The sequence below is a fragment of the Lampetra fluviatilis genome, chromosome 2 (genome assembly GCF_964198595.1).
Source record: "Lampetra fluviatilis chromosome 2, kcLamFluv1.1, whole genome shotgun sequence".
NCBI lineage: Eukaryota > Metazoa > Chordata > Hyperoartia > Petromyzontiformes > Petromyzontidae > Lampetra > Lampetra fluviatilis.
Window position 1 is genome coordinate 21,021,629 of NC_136276.1, and position 20,346 is coordinate 21,041,974.

A 20,346-nucleotide genomic window follows, 5' to 3' on the forward strand; every position below is an offset into this window, starting at 1 on the left:
AATGTTTTAAAAATAGCTGTAAACAAATAACTTTTAGCAATAACATATAGCAAATAAGCCATAGATTTTAAGAATCTGCTATCACAATTCTATATGCTTATCAAGCAAGATATATTGGACTATGAGCATGCCCTTTCATCCAAAACAGTTTACATAGCCTACTGCCCTGATTGTGTATGGAAATGTTGCATGCGGTATGATACCCAAGTTTAATTTCAAAAATGGTACACCAATGGAAACCTGCACTTGTAATGTTTTATTTTTTTAAATCATTTTCAACTAAACGTACTATTAAATATGTACTCTAGCTCTACTCTTACAGATGTTCCGTCATTGTGTAACAATATTAACAGGAAATGTAAAAAAAAAGCCTCAATACAGTAATAAACAACGTAATAACTTTAAAGAGTGCTGCTATTGTACATGCAATAACGTTTATTTTTATTTTCCAAATTTGTACTTTTTAAACAATCCTAAAAAACTATAAAGCACTTTTTAGTTTAAGAAAAGAAGTACGGTAGCTTTAAAATTGTTGATGTTACAGACTCCATGTAAACAATGCGTTTTTAAAAAAATGAGCTGTGCACTTATTGTATTAACCAAGGGGCCAAAGGTTTCAAACCACAACAACAAAATGCTTTCCCACATTAGAAGTTTGGCCACAACAATATCATCTGTAACAGTTCATCTTTACGCACAATTCCAGTCTGTTGTGCTGACCATGAACAAACAAAAACTGCATCCAAACAAACAGGATTTAAAGTTACTTCTTTGCCAACACTGCCTAAATCAGTGATTAAAAAATAAGGAGTCCTTCTTGCAGACCACCACAAGCGGTCTTTACCGCTTATTATTATTTTTCTTCTGCCACTTGACCACTTTCCTCCTCTTCAGGATCATCTCGTAGAGCTTATCAAGTCCCTCGTAGACACCCTGTCCTGTGACAGCACACACGGGCTGTATGTGCCACAGTATGGTGGGACCCAGATCAGTCAGGGTTAGAAGCTTCTCCAGCTGATGAGGGGGCAAGGCATCGGGTAGGTCCTGCTTGTTGGCAACGACAAGGAATGGCACACCCTGGCACTCTGGCGTCCGTGCGATGCGATGCAGCTCCGTGCGGGCCTCCTCGAGACGCTCAGGGTCGGACGCGTCCGTGACAAACACGATGCCGTCGGCGCAGCGTGTGTACGATTTCCAGAGTGGCCGCACCTTCTCCTGGCCGCCAACATCCCAAAAGTGGAAGTTGGCCACCCTGCCCTGTCCCAGGGTTACACGCAGCCGCTCCGTGTTGAAGCCGATGGTCGGTGCCGTGTGCACAAAATCATGAAGCTTAAGGCGGCAGAGCAACGTAGTCTTCCCTGCAGAGTCCAGGCCAATTATGGCCACATGCAGCGGCTGGAAGCTTGGGAAGTTCGCCAGCACTGGGTTATCGCCTGAAAGACCATTCCCCATGGCCGTGACAGTCGTTCACTCCCACTCCTGGGAAGGGAGAAGGCAAAAAGGGAAACATTTTGATGTGAAATTAAACTCTCCATATTTTTCTCTATTGAACAAATGTCTATGCCATGGACATGAGGGCTTGAATAATGGTAATAAATATTAAAGATAAATTTTCATAAATTATGGGGAGTTTTTAAATCTAGAACATGAACAACAGCAGCTATATGGCCACATCGTATTTGAGGTCATCCTTGACAGGTTTTTGGTAGCTTCCATCTGGAATCAGCTGCTGCTGCCAGGAAAGGAGCCATTCCAAACACGGAACGGCTACAAAAACACAAATGAAAGTGTTGCTTTGTTTCCTAAGTTCAACACTGAAATTTTACAAGATGTCAGGAGTACAGACATCGGGTTGTGCAATCAGGACATCTCGTTTACACAGATGTGTCCGTTTACAATTTTAAGGGTGAGAACAGCACTCCAAATCTTGTTTTTAAAAGCTTGCTTGGTCAACAAAACTTAGGGCTGTCACTATGGACTTTAGACCTACCCACGTGGTCAACACTCGTCACTCAGGCTGCCAGTATTTGCTCTACCTCCCCCGAGCACTTCCCCACTAACCACTCTGTAAGATTGTTGTTAACAGAACATTTTAGTTTATGAGTTGACTTCCGTTGTTGGAAAATACAATAACCTTTATCCAGCTAAAGAGCTCATTGGCAAACCAATGTCTGTTTTGCTTAGGGGCAAAATGTAGGGGGACACTAGCCGTCTTATTTAACAAGTGAGAAATGTTTACTCACAGCAAAGAGATCATAACCATTATCAATCTCAAACTGTCTAATAATCTAAGCTTATTATCCAGTTTACACAGAGCGCACTTAACGGTTATACAGGAATACAATTCCTATTTTTATAATCTAGGCCAGGATTTAACAATGCAGGATTACATTGTGGGCAGCAACGGGCAGTGCAACACAATTCATTGTTTTGTACTAAGCTTACAAGTCTATGCTCCCCACCTTCACCAACCCAACACTGACCAGTATGGTGAAGTATGGTCAAAAAAGCATCACGACCTGTACTATGCGTACAAGTCTATGCTCCCCACCTTCACCAACCCCACACTGGCCAGTATGGTAAAGTATGGTCAAATAACCATCACGACCTGCATGAACATTGCTCATACTACAGTGGCTTGGCAAAAGGCTTTTTTTTCAGGTCCAGCATTTATTAAGAAGACTTCGTTGTTCACTAAAACGATGTCACCTGGAGTTGGCACGTATTATTAAAAACATACATTGAGGATCCAATCCACACACAGGTCAAAAAAGACAACATTTTCCAGCTGGCCTTTTATAAGCCGACCTCGTAATGCCACTGGATGAAAATAGCAGCTACAGAGATATACCAGCGTTTAGAGGAGTCACAAGGGAGATATTTCATCAAGGGCCATGGCATCAAACCGAAGCACAGTAACACCATTCACGATTAAATGCATGGGGTTTATCCAATCTGCATGCGTTATTTTTCGGTACAACAACGCAGGGCATTGTGCACTCTTTCGGTTACACGAGGAACCCATGCGGGACAGGACTTGGCATAGAGCCCGGAGTTTGTACACATCTGTGCCGAGTACAACTCGACTCCACGGGGCGTCTGCTGGAAAGAAAAGAAGCATTAACAGGGAAGACCCCGATGAACAAAGACAATATCCCAACATCGCAAGTGAGACCCTTTCTGTATAAATGTACGTGTTTCATATCCAATCGCCGAAGCATTCTCAAAATAATATCCCGAGCCCCTTGGAAACCTGATTGTCCTGTTTGTTCGCAAGGTGCCTCCCTAGGGGGGCATGTTGGTGCCTTTGGAATAGATCTCATTAGGACATTATCTCTCCGAGCTGCAAAGACATCTGCTCTGACTTGTGATAGATCTCCTCGGCCAATAGTGCAACCTCAGGGCGCCCTGTCAACAACACGTCACACTCAGAAGTTATCCATAAGAGAGGGGTTTTTTTGGGTTAGATCGCATAAATATATAAATGTGTCGTTAAAACTCGCCACCACCCAACACAGCCAACTAGTAAGGGTTGTCACGTAAACAGAACGTGGCCAATTCGTCACTAGTACAGCACACCGGTGTGTTGGAGAGCCAAGCCACAACATTTACAATCCGAGTACGACGTTTCGCCAGTAATTACAACCAGCTTCATTAGGCGACAGCCAGATTTGTCAGCAAGGCAAATCGTGGCCCCTAGCTGGAGTAAGAGAACAATAGAAATCCGTGTTCCGTATTCACCTATTCTCCCTTGCCAAGGTCCTCTAGGAGTCGAGGGGAATCTCCCCGGGGCCACCAGACGAGACTCTGTTGTCACCTGAGGATGAGTGAAGCCATCAGCTCACCACACATCCACCACACTAACACCTCGAAAACATCATTTCACGTGTGTGTGTGTGCACCGCACATGCGGCAGCACGGTCAGAGATGCATCATTGATGAAGATGATGGTGTTGGTGGTGGTCACAAACACTCCTGCAATTGTAATGGTGACAACCACAGCAACGAAGTTGATGCAGAGCAGCACTGGGGGTGGAATGGAGATGATGTGAGCGTGGCCGTGTCCAGCAGTGTCACCGCGTGAGCCACAGACCGTGGGCATATGCCAATGTGCTATTGTGTACTACCAATGTACCCCTTATTATGCCAATCAATCGTAACAGATGACTACACGTGGAATGTCACTCTACGCCCTATCTGACAGAATACAGGTACAGAGTGTACACCGACACATCCCACGTGAACGGGTCTTGGTGTGCCCTAAAGTGCACGGGCTATACGTGGGCATTTTAGACTACGGTATGCCGAATTTCTTTCGCACCGTACGTAGACGCAAGTACTGCACGTGTCAAGTCGTACATGCACGTATGTCGGTGTAAATTAAAGCAATTATGGCAGCTAGAAGCACCGCTACGCATTGTGTGTCACACGTGCGCATTTCAGCGTGCACATTCATCCATGCGACTCTTACGCGTGTGCGCAACACGTTGCTATAAGCCCCTAGGCGTGTGTATGAGAAGCTAACAGCACTTGCCCCTACTACAGCCTGTCCCGTGTACCATGTGGGGCTGCTTGTTGTGCTGGAACCTACAGCAGGGGAAGGGTGTCCCGGTAGCACGGTGCTCTGGAGAAGGAGGATGGTGGTCAGCGAGGCGGGGAGGACATGGAGAGAGATGCTGGTCCCACAGGATCAGGGTGATGATGGTGGTGGTGGTGGTATTCTTGCCGTCCCTGCTTTTCCCAAAGGATGAAGATGCTGCTGCTGATGATGTTGATATCCTTGAGGTCGCTTCAGGATCGTGGCCAAGATGATGATGATGTCCTTGTTGCTCCTGCAGTAATGCTGGGGCAGGAGATGTTGTGAGTGCTTCTGGCAGACGCTCTCTCTCCACCAGCAGGAAGAGTCAAGAACGACTTGCTGGGCTGGTGGTACAGAGATCTTGCTTTGATTGCTGGTGAGGCTGGCACATGAGTTGAGAGTCGAAGGTTTGCAGGTCCCTGCGAGGTAGTGGGGAAGATGCAGTCCCTGGTGAGCCCACGGTAATTGTTAGAGGCGGTGCCGGGTATTTATAGATGCCCAACGTGTATAGTCGGCGAAATGTGTGCAACAGCAGGAGTTGTGTGTTTTATATTAATCTATGAGGTGTAGAGGATAATAAATAGGATAATGTGTGCAGATGAGAGGAACTTGGTATGTGTGGGTGCTGTATGTGTAATAGCTACTGTGTATATCTATGCTGTACACGTAGGATATGATGTCCCTGCTGTGGGTAAGATATACTCGGTGCTGTACGTGTAGTAGTAGATAGTGTGTGCGTGCGTAGAAGATAGGTGCTGGGAATGTGTCGTAGACACTGTAGGTGCTGTGTGTACATGAGGTAGGTTCTGTGTGTGTTAGACACTAGGGGTGTGTTAGACACTAGGGGTGTGTGTGTGTACAGGTGCTCTGTGTGTGTGCAGTATATACTAGGGGTGTGTATATATGCTGTGTGTGTGTTAGACACGCGGGATGTGTGTGTGTGTAGACACTATCTGTGTGTGTATGCTGTGTGTAGTAGACTCTGTGTGTATAGACACTGTGTGTGTTAGACAGTCTGTCTGTGTTAGACAGTCTGTCTGTGAGTTAGACACTGTCTGTGTGTTAGACACTGTGTGTATCCGGCAGGCCACGTGCTCCGGGATGTACTGCCACGCGCTGGCGCCGCAGTGCGCGCGCGCGCCGTGCGCCCCCGCGCTTTTATACCGCGGGGGGGAGGGGAGAACGCCCTCCTCGTGACGTCACAGCCAGCGCCGCCTCCCATTGGTCCGCGTGAACGCGTTGCCCCGGTTACCAGACGATTCGATGTTGAGGGGGGGGGGGCCATTATTACAGTATTATAATTATTATATAAAATAATTATAATATTGTAACAATAATATGGCAAAAGTAATAGTAGTGTGACCGTACGATACAGCTTCTACCGATTGATTACGTACGGTGCGAAATAAGTTCAACATAAATACTGTACATGCACCACTGTATTGCCCTATCAATACTACTGGAACAATGCACGTTTACAATATAAATTACAGACAGCATTATCATATAATATTCCCACATGTATTTGTGTGTATATAGTAACAGTATACACTGCTGTATTACTGGGATGCCGTTTCTGGAACGCGAATTTTAAACACATTTCAGTTCAATTATCACTCCATAAAGACCTCCCGACCATGCCCAGTCCGTTATGTTGAAAGATAAAATAATAAAGTACTGTTCTGCAATTTGACACTCATATAATGGGCCCAGTGGGCCACTGAGATGCTCAGAAGGTTCCTTGGTAAATGCACGGTCGAAAGAACTGCATAAGTATAGATGTCATTGTATCACTAATCACTCTCACGAATTATTCAATGTCTGTGCCATATGAGACATGCCTTCTAGAACTCATAATCTTGATTGATACTGGAGGAATCCGATGAGCTATACATCTCTTCTCCACAGATGTCCAGTAAGGGCAGGTCAGAACGTGACAACTTTAAATTCAGCTACCAGAGACTCACAACACCCTGGTGATGGTGATGATGACACCATTGGTCACAGAGTCACTTCAAACATGGTAGGGCCCATTCATGCTCTCTACAGGGGGCTCTGCCAAATGTCAATACGGCAATCAATTTTTTTGCCCAGCACACATCTTTAGCCATTCAGAATTTGACTTGAGATGGGATCGGTTATTCACAACATTTGAGCACCACCCGGTTCAACCAAACAGCGGCTAGAATCAGGATTGTATTCCTCCAGGTTGGCTGAGCCCCATTAGCCACTCAACCGCATCGATGCACCTGGAGTGCCTGGATGAGCCTGCGTGGGATATAACACTGAAACTACAAAAAGCTCTCAACATCCTACTTTCTGTACTGATGCACACGATGGCTCCATCCCTGTGTGGTCCACCAACCCGTACGCCACTATAGTCTCGTTTTTCACCCGGTGTCTTCTCGCTCAAGCAAGCAGAGGGTGACTCTGACCCAGTGGTGGAAAATCCATATTCCCATAGCCAACTTTGCAAATCGGATGTGCGGGGGAATTGATAACAAACTAAAGACAAACATCGGTTCTAAAGAAAATCCTATAATAGTAACGCATGCTACTGATTATAGTTATAAAATACCATATCGATAGTTTACGTGACAGCTGTCAAACTTCAGTGTGATGTACATTATTTTTATCACTGCATATAATGATAGTATTTCAGTAAATACGATTACATTGTTTTAAAATGACGACTATTGTTGCAGTCGTGTCGTTGACATTCTAATGTAAATCATGATTGTCATAAACATCAGCCATGGCCAACCCACTGATGAAGGCCTCCCCAAGCTCCCTCCACCCTCACACATCTGAGACGCAATCCACCTGGCACTTGCACACCAATATAATGAATTATTGTTAACAATTAATTGCATGCAGTACTGCAATGTATATTGTTCATGCAGTGTCTATTGTATCATCACTTATATCAGTGCAATGCTTTTAAAATAAGTTATTTACTGTATTGTATCTAATGATTATTTCAAAATCTGAATATTTATTTATACTGGAGGAATCCGATGAGCTATAAAGCATTTTTTTCACAGATGCCCAGTAGGGGCCCAACCCACACTAAAGAGGCTGTGTGCCCTGGGCCAAGATGACCTGTGTTGGAGTTGCTAAAAGTTGGCACAGTAGGGCCAAAGGTGGGTGCATCTGCCAGTCATCTCAGTCAACCTATGCTAGCTGGGTCTATCCCGTTATCTACTACCAGCGAGCCTTCGACACTTCACGTGGCCTCAAAGTGCACCTAGCCTGGCACAAGCGCCTTGGTGACGTCACCGCCACTGAGTGGCGAATGGCGGTTGTTGTTGTGAGCTCACGGATTCCCACGTGCGCGTGGGAATCTGATGCCCTCGAGTGGATCATCTGTGTACTGCACACTTGTGCAACTTTTCACCTTTTTGTGACGTTCTTAACTTTTATCAGCAACAAAAGTGGACGAAACCAATCTCCACAAGTGTCTCAAAACATTTTTTTAATGAATGCATTATGGATCGATTTACAGAACATCAAGTTATAGTTTGATCTCACATTTGTATACAAGCACAGTACAGTTGGGTTGTTTTCTTCAGAAAACGTGGGGTTTGTGCACTTTAAGACGTATTAATTGCTGTGGAAGATTATAAATTGATTACATTCCCAGATACATAAATTATACGATTTTTTATAAGTATGAGACCTCTTCTTCTTGAGCAAAAGCATGTGCAAACAATCAATCTTTATTTTACGTGCCAATATCGCCTCAATAAAGTAGGCATCAGTGCCCATTACAGCGGAATGGGAATGATACAGGGGGCATAGAGCAACAGGAATGATAAAAGAAACCCACCATGCACTCAGTTGCTAACATCGACTGAGAAGAGTAAATTGCAACCGCGCGCAAAATTAAGTGCAACCGTTTGAAACGAATAGCACGAGAAAGTTGAGTGGTAAATACAAATAAAATCAATGGAAAGTAAAGAGAGTTTTTATTTTACATTTCACTTTTTTAATGGGAAGGCAAGTCTGAACAGATGTGTCTTGCACGGACTACGGACTTGAGAGACATACGGCACGTTTCGGACGTCCGGTGACAGGCGTGGTGTTCCAGATATGTTTTAGGCTGCCCCCCACCCCACCAACATCAGGTGAAAAATCCTGGGCAAAAAAAATCCATGCTTGAAAGAACAAGCATGATAGGTGCATTCGTAAAAGTATGGTGACAGAAAGAGAAATACACGATTCAGGGAACAAACGCAACTTCCAGACATATCAATAGTTAAGGAAAGTGGGCTGAGGCTAGACACATCAGGAATACAGATGCTGGAGAATAAATTATATTGGCGAAGGAATGGCTGCCACCAGATGGAGCGATGAAGCCAGCTCGTGTGCAAGTGTTGGCTGGATTGTTTCATTTCAAAACAGGGACGGATGGTGACGACTTGGGGAGGCCTTCATTCTAGCAGTGAATTCATCATGGTTGCTGATGAGTCGCAAATATATAAGTACAGAAAATAGCACAAATATCATTATCTTTCATATGGAAGTTTGATTGCTTAAAAATAAATGAAGTCACCTGCCAATGGATTGTGGCAGAGGCGAGGGAAAGGGACGTTTTGGTGTGTGCGTTGATAACCGGTCATGTGCTTCCGTTAAGCGTGACCGGGCAGGGCCATGGATGGATATATTTATTGAAACATTTCCAGATGTCTCACGTGTCCTACTGTTGCAATACATGCCTCACATTTATTTACACTGATACGAGTGATAAACGCGCTGTCAATTACAGTATAAGTGTGATTGTCACACCTACTGCTGGAATTTAATAGAATGTATTTTAAGAGTGTTCGCATTATCCCGACATGTGGACATGTTGTTATTGTTTATTGTGTTGCTATACAATACAATGTAGTGCTTTCATATGAAGTACTACATTATATAATTATATTGTACAGTATTGGTATTATTACAGTGGTGGCTAACATTTGTAGATTGGTTCCCACCAGACCAATATGGAAGTTGCACTATTGAATGAGGGCAGCAACAATTTTTACCTCGATAATCCCTTGACATGGAACATCTTATTTGCAAAGGTGTCCAGAGTATTAGACACATACATAGCAAACACATGACATGTATGCAACATGTTTAATCTATAACGTACACAATATGGATTTGTAAAATTAACATCGCAGCCAGTAAAATACAAAACATACTGTACATATATATATTTTTCTAAATAATTGGCACATGTCAGAAGCAAAACGATTCGCTGACACGTATTGTCTTTGCATGTTTGTCGACATATGATAATAATTGGTAATATTTGTCTCAGATATTTATGAGGACATCTTTGTCAACTTTAGAAAAACTTGAAGCTTTAGAGAGACCATTTTTATAGCCAAGAATGGGACAACCAATGCTCACTGTAAGAAGGTGGTGCTTTCTACAATAGGTTGATATTATTTGGGCCTTGGAAATCATCTTAAACTAGTTTTTTAAATCGTAGTGCCCTTGATTTTGGTACAAGCCTAACACGAACGGACAATTGCCACATTCTGGGCTGGTCTGCGAAATTACAAAGCAAATGTTGGCTTTATATGCTTCCAATGATACATGTACAGTGAGGGAAAACAGTATGTGATCCCCTGCTGATTTTGTACGTTTGCCCACTGACAAAGAAATGATCAGTCTATAATTTTAATGGTAGGTTTATTTGAACAGTGAGAGACAGAATAACAACAACAAAATTCAGAAAAACGCATGTCAAAAATGTTAGAAATTGATTTGCATTATAATGAGGGAAATAAGTATTTGACCCCTCTGCAAAACATGACTTAGTACTTGGTGGCAAAACCCTTGTTGGCAATCACAGAGGTCAGACGTTTCTTGTAGTTGGCCACCAGGTTTGCACACATCTCAGGAGGGATTTTGTCCCACTCCTCTATGCAGATCTTCTCCAAGTCATTAAGGTTTCGAGGCTGACGTTTGGCAACTCGAACCTTCAGCTCCCTCCACAGATTTTCTATGGGATTAAGGTCTGGAGACTGGCTAGGCCACTCCAGAATCTTAATGTGCTTCTTCTTGAGCCACTCCTTTGTTGCCTTGGTCGTGTGTTTTGGGTCATTGTCATGCTGGAATACCCATCCACGACCCATTTTCAATGCCCTGGCTGAGGGAAGGAGGTTCTCACCCAAGATTTGACGGTACATGGCCCCGTCCATCGTCCCTTTGATGCGGTGAAGTTGTCCTGTCCCCTTAGCAGAAAAACACACCTCCATGTTTGACGGTGGGGATGGTGTTCTTGGGGTCATAGGCAGCATTCCTCCTCCTCCAAACACGGCGAGTTGAGTTGATGCCAAAGAGCTCCATTTTTGTCTCATCTGATCACAACACTTTCACCCAGTTGTCCTCTGAATCATTCAGATGTTCATTGGCAAACTTCAGATGGGCATGTATTTGTGCTTTCTTGAGCAGGGGGACCTTGCGGGTGCTGCAGGATTTCAGTCCTTCACGGCGTAGTGTGTTAGCAACTGTTTTCTTGGTGACTATGATCCCAGCTGCCTTGAGATCATTGACAAGATCCTCCCGTGTAGTTCTGGGCTGATTTCTCACCGTTCTCATGATCATTGCAACTCCACGAGGTGAGATCTTGCATGGAGCCCCAGGCCGAGGAAGATTGGCAGTTCTTTTGTGTTTCTTCCATTTGCGAATAATCGCACCAACTGTTGTCACCTTCTCACCAAGCTCTTGGCGATGGTCTTGTAGCCCATTCCAGCCTTGTGTAGGTCTACAATCTTGTCCCTGACATCCTTGGAGAGCTCTTTGGTCTTGGCCATGGTGGAGAGTTTGGAATCTGATTGATTGATTGCTTCTGTGAACAGGTGTCTTTCATACAGGTAACAAGCTGAGATTAGGAGCACTCCCTTTAAGAGTGTGCACCTAATCTCAGCTAGTTACCTGTATAAAGACACCTGGGAGCCAGAAATCTTTATGATTGAGAGGGGATCAAATAGTTATTTCCCTCATTAAAATGCAAATCAATTTATAACATTTTTGACATGTGTTTTTCTGGATTTTGTTGTTGTTATTCTGTCTCTCACTGTTCAAATAAACCTAACATTAAAATTATAGACTGATCATGTCTTTGTCAGTGGGCAAACGTACAAAATCAGCAGGGGATCAAATACGTTTTCCCCTCACTGTATGCAACGCTGCTCTTCTAACACATTGTGTGTTCGCTAATGGGCTACCCTAGTATGCATCTGTAAAACCCACTGGTGCAGCAAATAATGTGACTGATATTGTATCCAAATTACTACCTAATGAAACATAATCAATCTGAGGGAAGAAAAAAAAATTCCCTGAGAAGGGCAATGGCCGCTACCGATGACTGGTCCCATTCAATGGAAGGTAAACTGGTCTTTCACAGCTCTTTACAGTCCATGAAAGCTAAAATAAGTGATTTAAATGTGAATGCACAACAATAACACTGCTGTAAATAATCTTCATTTTTTGCACCTGTTGCGGAATACTTTACATGGCATCCAGATTCAGAATGTGACTCACTTGGTTGACATCTAGCACTTACTGGCCAACCCCTGCTATTTATGGCCCATTGTAATATGTAAGAATATTGCTTTGCTTTACAATGCTATGCTAAAAATAATGTTCAACTCATTGTCAAGCCACAGCTAGATGAAGGCCTCCCCATGCTGTTTTGTTCATGGCAATGTGGTGACCATATTTCACCATGCTGATCAGTGCAGGCTGGTGTTGGGAAAGCGGACAGGACTGAGTCAGATATCACTTACCGCTGATGCTAACCTTCTCCAAGAATCAACTCAGAGCACAATGCACCAACCATTCCACTCTACTTACAGTACTATAAACAGATAAATATTAAACTTGCGTGTGTATTTTTGTTTAATGAAATTGGCTGATGTAAATATAAAACCAGTAATATGGAGATGTGATATAACTGTAGTTGTAACTAGTTGCTTAGCTAGTGCCCATAATAGCTAATGTGTCATAGCCATGCGAGCATGAGTCACCTTGACTTCCTGGCAGGGCATCTATGCAGTCATTATTCGGGAAACTTCTAGCTGACTCTGACACCTGCTTGTCAGCACAGCTATAAAAGTGACCACTATAGCTGCTCGGGCAGAACACTGCCAGCTGACAGGGGACAAAGCAGTGCTCCAGAGCTCAAGCAAGGTTTTTGCAGCACAGTTTGCACCAGGACAAGGATGGCTTTGAATGTTTTCTTCCCTCCTATGCATGTCCTGGAGAAAAGACTGTGGGCCGGGTGGCCAATTTTGAGTCTCCCCGGACGAGAAGACAGCATGTTCCAGCAGCTTCAGCGTGAAATGAACAGCGAAATAGAGAGGATGGAGAGAATATTCCAATGGGTTGAACAGCTCAGCAGTCAAATGATCTCCAAAAGTGTCTTTCCTGAGATGCTGCAGCAGCCTCCCATAAGCAGGATCCAGATTGAAGCGCCACAAGAACAGGGAGACGGCTTTGTTGCATGCCTGGACGTGCAGCAGTTCTCCCCGGAAGATCTGGCCGTGAAGGTGTCTGGAGACAAGCTGGTGGTGGCTGGACGGCACGAAGTGAAGAGCGGAGAAGGCAGCAGCGGCAACTACCGTCACAGCTGCCAGGAGTTCCGGGAGGAGATGCAGCTGCCCAGGGACGTGGACCCGCAGAGCGTGAGCTGTAGCATGACCACCGACGGGAAGCTGAAGATCAAGGCTCAGCGCCGTGCCCTCCCTGCTGCGGATGAGAGGGTGGTGGCCATTGAGGTGCAGCGTGCACCTCCTGCCATCGCAGCAGCGGCAGCTGGGACCCCGGCTGATGGAAGCCCAGCCAAGACCCCCACCAGCGCATAATGCGTGGCAACTTTACCGTCTCATAACCTATCTGGGGTTCAAGATAGACTCATATGATCTAATATGTATATGAGAGTAGACATTTCATGTATACTCTCATATATAAATTAAAGCTTTGAAACATAAATCTTATATTTATAGTACTTTTTTGTGTTAAAAGTTAGCGAATGTTTTTGAGTCAACTCAAAAGTGATTGTTTTTTAATTAGTGCAGCACAATACTTTGCTGTATGCGTTTTAATCTACTTACCATGAAGGTTAATATGTGATTAAATATAACATCAATGATACATAATTGTCTTCAATTATGAAATGTCTGTATTGATGCAATTTACAGTATTCAATATTATGCAATTTTATATAATACAGTAATTGTCAATTATACATTTCCACAAGAAGAAATTATAAAGTATATATTAAGAAAGCGGAAATTCAATCAGCCAATTTACGGATGCATATGCATTTTGTGTACAGTATTTTTAAACAACTATGAGGTAGCATTCACCAACTGTGAAATGGGACTTGATTTCCAAAGCTGTATGATAATTGTTTAGTGTCAACTAAGATACCTAACCCTTAAACTAAAACTGCCTAAAATCCCACATGGAGTCCAATTTTTGTCACACATCACCTAAAAATGTAAATGTCTGTAAATTAGAACAGTATTTTACAATAAGATGGTGTGTGTATGTGCATGCATATTGATTGTTTAACTGTAAAGATATCTTTAAAATTGTATGTTATACTGATGTTATGTTTTACATTGGTTTGGCACGTGTAATAGTTACACTCATCAACTGTAGATGCAAAGGTTGAAAGTAGTTATAGATAGAAGATGATGCAGTGCAGTTTAAATGTGTAACTGCATACCAACACAACAACAATTTGAAAGCAGTTTCGAGAACCGTCTCTATAGAGTAATTTTTGTCAGCTCTAAAAAAGGGATAGGTCCTTTTGGAATAATCTCCACCTCAAATTCCTATTGACTTTCCCCTCACAACGTTATACTTTAAATGTAATACAATGTCGTGTTCTCTTTACAGCAGAGAATTATTTTAACTCTTTAGCTGGTGATTGACGTCGGGCTAAAATTGTGATGCCTGCATTGGTGTGCTTTAAATAAACGTTGTAACTCAAGGTTAATGACTTCGGAGCTTGCATGAGTGACTGTCATTGCACCCACATTCCTCACGTCACTCCCCTTTTGTCAGTGTTGAATCGTTTTGTAAACAACTGACTGACAATGCCTAAAATGTTACAGGAATATATATATATCTTGACTTAAAGCTTTCGTGACTGCAGGAATTAATATTCAGGTGAAGACGATTTCTTGTGTTGCGATCGAAACGTCGTGATATTGTTATTAATTTGATAATCTTTTCTATCTACGTGGCTTTACCGAAAGACCCAAAGAATATGAATAGGAAATATATACTTTGTACAACTGCCTGTTGATTTAGCCCCCGTATATCACGTACATCAAGCCGGTTTGAAATGCTGTACTGCAGTCATAAGAAAAATGCACCAATTGCATAAAAGCTTCGGTTTTCTAAAATTAATTTGTGCAGCTATTACACGAAAGGCTGCCACTTCAAAATCATATTTCAGAAACCTCACAGATTGTATCTGAATAGCTGAAAACTAAGCACGCAGTAACTTCGGACACAATTGGTCTTCTGGGATGCATCCCAGAGTAATGCAGCAACTGCCATATATCCACACACAGCCTCCTCCAACTCTCTCAAATAGCCACTGGGTCTGAGAAAATACTCGTATTATAATGGCTTTGTCTCTTCCATAACATATTCATGAAGACTGTCGTAGTTATGCCATGATGCACCAAATGGAGCAGGCTTCATCCTTAGCCATTGGGTTACAGATTAAGGAGAGCGTACAAAATGGACCATTCAAATTCAGTGCTGCACTATTCTGCCACAAGACTTGCTCCCAGTGAGCATTGAATTCTAACCGGATTATTTTGTTTATTTCAAAATACATTTCATAATGCATTACCAAATACTGTACATACAAATTCCGTGAGTGCACATTAAGCAATAGGCAATATAGAGTTCATACCACTACCTCTATTGACGTAAGAGTGCCTCTCGCAACCCTGGAAGATGACGCCACAAAAGGAATTTCAGTGATTTCAAAAAAGCTCTATTCACGAACACATTCCAACACAAAGGCATTGCTTTATAGTAGGGGGCAGAGGTGGGACAAAGTCATTGTTATGCAAGTCCAAGTCGAGTCGCAAGTCATCAAATTCATGACTCGAGTCTGACTCGAGTCCAAGTCACATGACTCGAGTCCACATCTCATAGGTGGGACAAAGTCATTGTTATGCAAGTCCAAGTCGAGTCGCAAGTCATCAAATTCATGACTCGAGTCTGACTCGAGTCCAAGTCACATGACTCGAGTCCACACCTCTGGTAGGGGGTATGTTGAAGTTAGAGAAAAATTATATGCAAATCCAACTGAATTGAAATACATGGTGTTTTAAAAAGATGGACCCGATTTGAAATCGCTATATCTTTGAAATTGGGTCCACATTTGATTTTGTAAATGCACTGATGATCAGAAACCACCTACTTTGGGAACCTTAACACGGTATTAGGAGGGAAACTACGATTGGAAATTGGAATTATTTAAGTTTATCCAAAAAAGCCAGAGTTTCCACTACTTCTCAGGTGGGTAATCGTTTCGATGTAAATTCACGTTTGAGCACTGTTCTGAATTTTGCACGTGGATGTAAATCGAATGCCTATTAAAGCCTCGTAAGAGAAGATCACCTGAAAGGAAAACCCCTTTGTTATACTTTCCCCCACAGGCATCTGCTTATAAAAAAAAATATTCCCTGCGTATGTTGAATTTCTTTCGCACCATGCTCATCGGAGGTGCGTGTTGGGCACACCACGGCTCCTGCTGGCACGATTGATCTAATGCAGGCCTCCAATCCCTGCATGGTTCACCAACCCGACCGCCAGCCTATCCGTGTACAGTACTTTAACACGCACCCGACTAATTAGCAAAACTGTTATTGTTTGCTGATGAAGTTACAATCGTGAATGAAGGACGATTACTTGGTCGGTTTTCCAACATTCCTTGGATTTGGGGACAGCTACTGCTGAAGAAGGCGCGTAGTTGTGGTTGTACTGATGAGTACAATTTACTGGTAGGGACCTCCTGGTTACATCAGCCCACAGGGGATTATTGTGTCCGTCCGTCCGTCGTGTAGGGAGGGGCTAGGTGGGGAGGGGAGGGTGGGGAGGGGCGGGGTGGGGAGGGTGGGGAGGGGCTGTGTGGGGAGGATGGGGCTGGGTGGGGAGGATGGGGCTGGGTGGGGGGTGGGAGGGGTGGGGCTGGGTGGGGAAGGGCTGGTCACCCCGTGGTGCCCTTATAACCTCAACGTTTAACCTACTCACGCCGACTTGTGCCCGCCCTCACAGTCGGGCATATTTGCGGAATACACCACGCCGCCGTTGACCCTGGCCATTGACCGAGCAACCCAACGTTCCTACCAGCTCCCTCCGCAGGAATGTTCCAGAGCCGGCGAGATTATTCCCCCATTACCCTAGCGGAGAGGTATTCTGCCACGAAGTCCAGATGACTCGACTGCTTGGTGCATGAAGTCATCGCTATTAATGTTTACTTTTAGGTTATGTGTATCGTAGCTATTATGCCCACGTTTAACTCTGTTTCTAAATAGAAACTTAAGTGCAAAATGTATTAAAATAAAACAAGTACAGTACTTTTAACGTGAGATATGAGTTGATATTTTATTTATGAATTTCCAGAAAGGGTAAAACCTCTCCATATTTTCCATCATTTTGGATACTGGCAAAAGTCCCATAAATAAAACTGCTCTATCCGAGCTATATGTGTTCTGATACCGCCATTATCTTTGCGCTGTTGGACTTTTGGCGATCTCTGGTCTAACACTGGTGAGGCAAGGCCATAAAGAAGGCTGTCTCTCGTGTAGGCCAATCAGTTTAAAAGACGATGCATCTATTATTATCAAAGCATATTTGCATATTTTCCCACAAATATGCGTAGTTAATGCAGACTTGATGCCTTGGAAAGGGTATCTATTTGGTGTTTGAAGATCTTAACACCCGTTTTATTGCCAGAAAGGGTAAAACCTATTATAATAATTAAAATTAAAACTATTATTTTTCATCATTCCTTCACTTAATCAGGTGAAAGTCCAATAAGATGAATGAGTTATTCTACAGCACAGGCACTGCTGAAGGAAGCATCATAGTACATTCGTAAACTGCATTTTACGAAAATGTCATATTTGAGAAGATTTACCCCCAAGACAGTCACAACATCATCTAGTTTTTTGTCAAGCAGTTACCCAGTCAATATTTGAACGCTGGGCCAACGTTGGGTCAACGGTCCTAACTAAATGCCAACGCAAGTCTATTGGGTGGGTAGTCCCATCACCGCGGAGCAAAGGTTAGGAACCACTGCACCACAGAAAATTGTAACTTTGGAATACAGTACCATCCCCTGCTGCGTTTGTCAACTTCAAAACCACACACATATATGGACACATTCAAATTAACAAAGTCCCTAAAGAGTTTATAACCGGTTGTGGTTGCAACAGAGGAACTGTAAGTCAACAGCTTGAGCCACTATTTATAGGTGCACGAAATGTTACACTGCAATTCGGCCTCTCAAATTAGTGCTCTATTGTGGCTGCAGTTTAGTAATTGCACATTGTTTCCATCCACCGTAAATTAAGGCGCTATATAAATATTCCTTAAGAATGTTGTGCATAATGTATAACTATTTTAAAAAATACCTGTAGAATAACAGTACCTGTAGAGTACTTTAAATTGCACTACTGCTGTACCGTATCGTATTGAGCAGTATGTGATGAATCAGCCAAACGAATTTACAAAATTATTCCCTCCTCAATGCATTTGTGGGGGCCGTTGGCCCCCGGGGTCTCTCCCTCACACATCCCCTATTCCGGTTGCGTTGCCGCACCGCCCTATTACCCGCTAGGGTTTTGCCGGCCTTCGAACGCAACGCCCCTACCCATACGGCCTCACGCAGTGCTCCCACGCTGCAAGCATACGTGCGCACAGCATCATCAATCAAACGCCATACTCCCCCTCTTTACACCGCTACGTACAGCTCTCGCACGCTGCGAGCGTGTGCCCGTCTACAGCCCTGTGCGGCACTCACCTCCACGTCGAATAACCACGTTACCAATGCGCACCCGTATCCGACACGTAGCGAACGTACGCAGACTCCCGCACACAGCTCCCCGCGGCACTCACTCACCACTGAACACTCACGTTGTGATCGCGCACCTGTATCATACACGTAGTGAACACACGCGCACCCACACGCGCAGCTCCGCGCAGCGCTCACTCACGTGGCGAACCACTGTGTACACAGCACCACACACGTTCACACCTCTCAACGAGATCACACAAGGCCACGATTAGCTATTAATGATTTATTTTCGACCACTTGGGAATTGATATTAAATCAGTATGAATCGACGAGGCTGGCCTATTCTACTACCCCTGGACCTATTCCCTATTTCTCGGCTATGATCCTAATTCACCTTCTTACTCACGGTTCGAAGTATTCGGCGTCCTGTGGCTTTTCCTCGATGCTCGTCTGGACACGTCGCACGGACGTCCGGAGGGCAGAGCTGGGAGCCGCCTTGACCGCTGGCTTCTTGGAGTGAGATCCCGATCTCCCCTTTGCGCCTCCTTTTTATCCTCCCTACATCAAAGGGATGCGGCTCTGAGCGTGGTGGCGGCCCCCTCCCAGTTTTTCTTTAACAATGGGCGCGTGCCCGTCAGCACGCGTACGGCGGTTCCGGGCGCCCTTGCTATGCTAATCAGATGCGCTGCGTGTTGCGGCGTTTATTCTAATTAATCCCTTTCTCATGCATGGCGCCTTGGTCTTGCACATTATGCAGCGGCGTCCATCACCATGGCCTGCTGTGGAAGTTAAGCGCGGAGCCTCCGCATGTCTCCACCACCTGCCCCATCAATTGCGCACTATGCGTCCGAGTCGCTTCTCTGATTATTTGCCATTCCCGCCCTATCCTTTAACTTCCCTAACGATGGCACCTACGCACTCGAGCCCGCTTTGGCACGCTAAACTATGCCGCCCGGTCCCTCCTCTGCCTGTCTCGTCGACCCGTGGGGGTGTGTGTGGGCGGATGCGTTTCAACCGCGGTGGCCGAATGCCCTTCGCCGCAACCATACCATCTTAAGGCCGGTCGCAGCGCCGCGGTGCAAAGTAGCGTCGGGGGAGGTCGTCCAATTCCCTGGTCGCCGGAAACCGTGAAAGTTAATCTCGATAAGGGTTTCTCGGATAAAAACTGGTCGGTCAGGTGACCTCCCCTCGGAGCTCTATGGGGGGGGGGGGGGGGAATGCGTGCGGGTGTGTTCATGTGAGGTGAGGTGAGGGGGACGCGGGGTCGGCTCCGTCGTTTGGTGGTGGTGGTGAGGTCATAGATGGGGCGCCTGCCGAATGGCTTCGTGGCGGCGGCATCACATAGCCCCCCGAGGTGCCAGTCCCCGTCCCGGGTTGACTGGAGCACCTTGCTTGGGCCGCGCCCATGAGGAAACGTTGCGGGGTCCGGGGGATCCGTCCGGACCTTGTGGCTGGTCCCGGGGCGGGTGGCTCCATCCTCTGTAGCTCCTGCAGCGGCCTCCTCCTCCACTCCAGTGGCTCTCCCCGTCCTCCGGCACCTGTGGGCTGGGGCACAAACTCAGCAGCGGAAGGGTTTATGGGCCGTCGTCCGCGCCGTCTCCTGACTGGATCGGGGCGTCTCGGGGGCCCGGCGGGGCCCATGTAGTGTGCGAGGCCCCCCAACACGAGGGGTGCGAGTACCCCGGGATTTCGGGGCCTTCGGGTG

The 20,346-nt window shown here is 44.9% G+C and overlaps 2 protein-coding genes across 3 annotated transcripts; one reads left to right on the top strand and one right to left on the bottom strand.

The window, feature by feature from the left end:
* Positions 1-453: 453 nt before the first annotated feature.
* Positions 454-5,705, bottom strand: LOC144944030 (ADP-ribosylation factor-like protein 4A). Of its 2 annotated transcripts, XM_078872056.1 has the most exons (3): positions 4,592-5,705; positions 3,742-3,817; positions 454-1,479 (listed from the first exon to the last, which is right to left on the bottom strand). In XM_078872056.1, exon 3 carries the CDS (start codon positions 1,450-1,452, stop codon positions 841-843), a length of 612 nt encoding a protein of 203 aa, XP_078728182.1. In that variant the 5' UTR covers positions 1,453-1,479; positions 3,742-3,817; positions 4,592-5,705; the 3' UTR covers positions 454-840. The 2 variants fall into 2 exon arrangements, with proteins under 2 accessions (XP_078728182.1, XP_078728174.1); XM_078872048.1 differs by lacking the exon at positions 3,742-3,817.
* Positions 5,706-12,766: 7,061 nt separating this feature from the next.
* On the top strand, positions 12,767-13,502 carry LOC144937981 (heat shock protein beta-11-like). Its single transcript, XM_078865657.1, has one exon. The coding sequence runs from the start codon at positions 12,808-12,810 to the stop codon at positions 13,447-13,449; it is 642 nt and encodes a 213-aa protein (XP_078721783.1). The 5' UTR covers positions 12,767-12,807; the 3' UTR covers positions 13,450-13,502.
* Positions 13,503-20,346: the final 6,844 nt, after the last annotated feature.

Bases quoted from the DNA above. Each gene is read 5' to 3' on its own strand.
- LOC144944030 (XM_078872048.1), bottom strand. From the start codon at position 1,452: ATGGGGAATGGTCTTTCAGGCGATAACCCAGTGCTGGCGAACTTCCCA.
- LOC144937981 (XM_078865657.1), top strand. From the start codon at position 12,808: ATGGCTTTGAATGTTTTCTTCCCTCCTATGCATGTCCTGGAGAAAAGA.